The 6,381-nt window shown below is 37.3% G+C and overlaps 1 protein-coding gene across 1 annotated transcript; it reads right to left on the reverse strand.

Annotated features, from left to right (window-relative positions):
- Positions 1–459: 459 nt before the first annotated feature.
- On the reverse strand, positions 460–2,289 carry LOC114410669. The gene is made up of 4 exons (XM_028374619.1): positions 2,124–2,289; positions 1,820–2,027; positions 1,191–1,681; positions 460–848 (listed from the first exon to the last, which is right to left on the reverse strand). Exons 1-4 carry the CDS (start codon positions 2,287–2,289, stop codon positions 460–462), a joined length of 1,254 nt encoding a protein of 417 aa, XP_028230420.1.
- Between the last annotated feature and the right edge of the window lie 4,092 nt (positions 2,290–6,381).

The raw sequence follows: 6,381 nt of genomic DNA on the forward strand, positions 1-6,381 counted from the left end.
ATCTACTGCTATCCCTCCATTGGATATAAAGTGCCCTAAGAAGCTCACCTCTTCTAACCAAAAATCACACTTGGACAACTTAGCATACAATCTATTGTCTTTGAGGGTTTGCAACACATCCCTCAGATGTTCCTCATGTTCCTCTCTAGTCTTAGAATACACTAAGATATCATCTATGAAGACCACTACAAAACTATCTAGGTAGGGGTGAAAGATCCTATTCATATAATCCATGAACACACCTGGGGCGTTGGTCACACCAAAAGGCATAGCCAAGTACTCATAATGGCTGTAACGAGTCCTAAAGGCAGTCTTTAGAACATCTTCAGGCTTCACTCTAATTTGGTGGTAACCTGACCTAAGATCTATCTTACTGAACATACAAGCCTCTACTAATTGGTCCATTAGGTCATCTATCCTAGGAAAAGGATACCTATTCTTAATCGTTACCTTATTCAACTAACGATAATCTACACATAGCCTTATAGTCCCATCCTTCTTCTTAACTAACAACACCAGTGCTCCCCAAGGTGACACACTAGGCCTCACAAACTGTTTCTCTAAGAGTTCCTCTAATTGTTTCTTAAGCTCGCTCAACTCTACAGGGGACATCCTATAAGGTGTTATGGATATGGGTCTAGTACCGGGCACTAAGTCTATAGAGAACTTGACCTCTCTCTCAGGTGGTAATCTTGACACCTCCTCAAACACCTCTGGAAACTCTCTCACTAATGGTATATCACTCACATGGGTTTTGGTCTCGACACTCATATTAGCTAAGATCATGTTTACCCGTGCATCCTCCCTCAAAGATGCCTTAACTTGGTTAGCAGACAAAAACATATCACCTTTACTCACACCAGACTCAAGAAAGACAACAGATTTCTCAAAACATTTTAATAAGATGTGATTGGAAGATAACCAGTCCATACCAAGAATAACATCAATCTAACTCAAAGGTAAAACAACTAAATCAATCAGAAACTGTCTATCAAAAAGTAAGACAGGACATTGCAAGCACACATCAAAAGTTAAAACAGACCCACTAGCAGGTGTATTCACAATCAAGTCAAATTTCAAGGGAGACACAGGTAAGGCAAGTTTTCCAACACAGACACGAGAAATAAACGAATGGGTCGCACCTGAATCATACAATACAACCAAGGGAACTTGACTTATGAAACACATACCTTGAATGAGATCATCAGACTGTGTGACATCAGCACCACTAAGAGCAAACACTCTCCCTGTGTTCATTGGTTGTCTGTTCTGGTTATTCAGACTTCCACTCATCTTCTCCCTCCTCGGATGTGGGCAACTAGTACTGAGATGGCCCTTACCTCGGTAGTTGAAACAAGTCACATCACTATCTGGGCAATCACGAGCAAAATGACCTATCTTACCACACTTAGCACACCGGGTTGGCGTAGCAGATGTAGCAGGAGCACCACCTCCACCTCTACCAGAAGGCTGAGACACTCTGTTAACTAATTGAGAACTCCCACCAGCTAGGTGATGTCCTCCACTTGTCCTTTGTCCCCCATAATGGTTTCCATATTGCCCGAGAGGGGTAGAATATGGCTTAGCACGACTATAAGTCACAGGCTTCTTCTCTTTCCCACGACTAACATTGGCATTCCTATAAAATGTAACCTTCTCCCGTTGATCTTCGTCAAAGATCCTACACATGTTGGTCAACTGTGCAAAGTTGTGAATACCGTGATAATTCACCATCATCTTTACTTCTGGTCGGAGGCCATTGACAAATTTCACACATTTGGATCTCTACCTAGCTTCCCCTTGATAATGAGGAAAATACCTTTCGAGGTTCTCAAACCTCGCTGCAAGCTCTGCCACCGTCATACTTCCCTGTTTCAGCTCGAGGAACTCCATATCCTTTCTGTTCTTAACATCTTTTGGAAAATAGTTCTCCAGAAAAGTTTGTCTGAAGGTCCCCCATGGGATAACAACACCACCTGCTCCCTCTAAACGTGGGCGAGTGTTCTCCCACCAATACTCCGCCTCATCTGCCAATATGTGAGTAGCAAACAACACCTTTTGTTGGTCCAGACACTCTGTCACTCAGAATATCTTCTCAACCTCTCTCAGCCAAGCCTCAGCACCCTTAGGATCATAACCCCCTTTGAAGGTAGGTGGGTTGTTCCTCTGAAAGCGATCTAAACCATGGTATAGAGTAGCTCCTCCACCGCCTCCCTGATTGGCCATAACTTGCGCCAAGTTGTTCAAGGCCTCGGTTAGAAGTCGTTCTTGCTCATTTCTCGTAGCCATTACTTCCTATGTCACGCAAGAAACAAAACTTTGAAAAGAAAAAAAAATACCAACACAATAGAGTACACATCTAATTAAACAAAACAAACACAACACATTAGAGTACACAAGGAAAAACATAAAGCTCATACCACACATGACCGAAAGGTCTGACCTGCTCTAATACCACTAAATGTGACACCCTCTATCCTCATAAATAACGAATAAAAGGAAATAAAATCATGCGGATTTTTTCTTAACACATTGAATTTAAATTAATTTCAAAAGATAAAGGGTTCACATTCACTTCATGAAAGCATAGTAGAAATTGTTCGAATAAAAACAAAATTATCCCGGCTCAAAATAAGGCCGTCCATGCTGAATAAATAAAAAAAACTAAAACAGAAAACATAACACAATTATATCATTTATCCAAATTATAACATGCGAAGTAAAATCCTATGCCCCAATGTCACACTTATCAGAGCATGTTTCTATCCTGGACTCATCATATGATGGCTCACCTAAAACAAAATGGCAATTAGCCCAAACACAAACACACACCCGGAGTGAGTTATGACATTCGTATATAATAAAATATTAGAGCAGGTGAAACATATAATACTTAAAGCTGAATTTATATAAATAACATCACTTCACTAAATCACACACATTATTCACACCCATTTGAGTTCATACACTCCAGACAATAACATCAAACCACAATTGTTAACTCAATGAAAGTCAAACACAAGCGTTATGCGATAAATACACTAGACTCAAGCCTACATGCAATATGGTACCATTTTTTAGTGAAAAACCTCGTCGGGCGCCTAGGAGTACATGATAGGACATGCCTCACAATGGGTAAGTCAGGTCACTCTCACTATGTGAAATCATATGGAGACCAGTCAGGGTCACACTGTTTTGCGAGAATGCTCCAACCATGTGGGATTGGCACATGCCTAAAGGAGCACTCAAACCGGATGACCCCCAAGGCCTACACTCTGAAGAGTCCATCAGGGCCTCTCCCTCTTGATTCAAGTCCAACAAAAAAAAACATATGAACACACAGACTCTACCTATGAATTATGCAATGCGCATACCTACTCAATTGTTTTCAAAATCTCAATATCAATTCAATAAAATAAATAAAAAAAACTTCTACAACAAATAATTTTTAAAGTAACTAAAATAATCACTATGAAACAATAATTTCTATAACCTTATTTTGTTTATTCCTATTATTATTTATTTACTTTATTATTTTTATTATTATTGCTATTATTACACATCATAGTGAAGATGCATACTTGAAATACACTAAGACAAAATAAACACCGTACCAAACCTTTTTTTTATACTTCCAAATGTTTTTTAATGCTCATATATGTTAAACTATAAGAAATCTCAAACAGCAAAGCAAAACAGTGCCACGAGGAATCATGTACAGGGCACTTTCACCAAAAAGCTTAATATCTACTATATATATATATATATATATACAAAGCCTAGTACACGTGGTTCATAAAATTTGATTACAAACAAATGGGAATACAATTATTTGGATCAAATTTTTCATTCCAATGATAACAATTCACTAACACATTCCAAAAAAAAGTGGTAAATCACAAGCGCAAAACAATGAAAATCATACGCGTTAATATACATAAAGAAATCAAGTAATAACAATTGACAATTTTTTTAAAAATCTAATATACACTAAACAGGATCATAGAATTTCATAATAATAGATATTAGACTCAATTTAGCGCATGAAATATTCAATTTGAATGGATTCATGAATTACAATTTTATAAAAACAACCCAAAATACCAAAAAATTGATCCTCTAGGGATCCCTATACATGTTCATTCTAATCCCCAAGTGTGAATAACTCATCCCTTACCTCGTTGTAGTCACTCAAACGTTCTCCATTAGTAATTGTGGTGTTTCTGGTGCTCTCTAGAGCTCCTCCTCCGGTTGCTCTGTTAGGGTTCTTGTGCATCAGAAAAAGAAGAAAGGAACAGAAGGTGTGTTTTGTAAAAGCTGCTCTGAGTTAAAAGTAGGTTTATATAGTGGGGAGATTATGACCTAACTGATTTTACTTATTTATTAATTAATAATTAATTAATTAATTAATAGGAAACTTAAAAAGGCACGGCTGTTACAACATCACTCTTCCACATTTTTGATAAACACAAAATGCTTGTATTTTGCATAGAAAAACTAGACTAGCTGAAGTGTAAGAAAGTTTACTAATCTGGTTGCATCTCTTTGTAGGTTGATAGACCTATTTTGCCTTTAAAACATGAGAAACCTCTTCTATATACTATCATTAATGCGAATTATTCTAATTTTGTTTTTTATACTATAGCTCAAATGATATACATTAATGGTAAAAACCAACAGATTTTACCATGTTAGAGGTGTTAAGATTTGCAATGCAATCTTGACAGCAACCAAACAGATGAGAGAATTAAGAACACTGGCCTACAAAGCATGAAAAGTAGAAACCTAAATTTGGGCTGGTCCAATATACAACTATCAATATATAGAGCTGTCAAAGACATGATATGGTTAAATTGAACAAAGAAGTGATATTCACAAAATTGTGTTAGACATCGGTGGTGAAAGAGTGCAAACAACACTATCATACTTGAAGTACAAGTGCACATAATGAATCCACATTCAATTTCCAAATATATGAGAACATAGACTCATCATATCTCTTCCACCAGGGAATGTACATTCACTTCCAAATTGACCTACATGATCGTTGGTTTGTGAAAGATCCTCTACAGTAACCAGTGGTTGATGCAATCCTACCCCCCAAGGGTATTGGATAGAAGACTCCAAGAGGCTTGGGCTAGAGCTACTAAAGAAGGCCCTAGAGTTCTCATGAACCTTAGGGTAGATTTTTGAGCCCATGGGTCAAGGTTGGATCCACTCTTCTTTGTAAATATTAGAATAGGTTTTTCCTTCTTTTGGGTCTTGTATTTTGGCCATTCTAGTAGTATAGGGTTTTAGCCTTGTATTTCAGGGCATTTTGAGTAGTCTTTGTAGTAGGGACTTTTTTTTTTTGTATTTTCATGTATTTTGTCAAGGAGGTGAGCTTAGTTTTTAGATGGGTGTGTGTAGCTAAGCTCTAGCTTCTCAAGGAAGTTTTCTCAAAGAAGCTTCTCAAGGAAGTTTTCTTAAGAAAGCTTCTCAAGGAAGCTACCTAGTCTATAAATAGAAGCATGTGTAACACTTGTTGTAACTTTGATGAATGAGAGTCTTGTGAGACACAACTCAAAGTTCAACTTCTCTCCCTCTTTTATTCCTTCAATTTCGTGCTCCCCCCTCTCTCTTTCTCTCCCTCTTTCTTTTCCTCCATTGAAGCATCCTTCAAACTTCTTATCTAAGGCTCATCTTGGTGGTGAAGCTCCTTCTTCCATGGCTTATTCCCTAGTGGATGGCGCCTCCTCTCACCTCTTCTCCTTTGTCTTCCGCTGCATCTCCATGGTGGAAAATCACCATTAAAGGACTTCATTGAAGCTCAAAGATCCAGCCTCCATAGAAGCCCCACAAGCAAGCTTCCATCAAGTGGTAATCAGAGCACAAGAGCTTCAAGTAGGTGCTCCTTAAACCTCCATTAATTTTTTTTCTTTACCTTCTCTTCCATTATTGTTTCTTCATTTTTCTCCATGTATCTCCTCACATGTCTTGTTCTAAATGTTGTTAACAAGATTCTTTAGAGTTTCCACTGATTAAACTTGCTATAGAAGCTAGATTTGATTTTCTATGGTTCAAATTTCTTGTTCTTGTTCTTGAACCATGAATTGTGTTGAGTTTAGGTTCCTTTGAGTTTTGTCTTGTTATTTTTTGTGGCTGAAACCTAAACCATAAAATTCTTACAAAAATATTAAAGTAGAAGAAAACCTCAAAAATCTAGAGTGACTTGTTCACCTATTGTAGTTTTGTCATAGAAGTCATGTCTAGTCATGAAACTTGTCACATAAGATTTCTTATGTTGTGTTGAATTTTATTTTCTTGTTTCTTTGTCTAACTCATTTGTTCATGAGTTTATGAAATTATTTTAGCCTATTATTTGATTTGAGTCAAATCTTT

The sequence above is a fragment of the Glycine soja genome, chromosome 4 (assembly GCF_004193775.1).
Source record: "Glycine soja cultivar W05 chromosome 4, ASM419377v2, whole genome shotgun sequence".
Lineage (NCBI taxonomy): Eukaryota > Viridiplantae > Streptophyta > Magnoliopsida > Fabales > Fabaceae > Glycine > Glycine soja.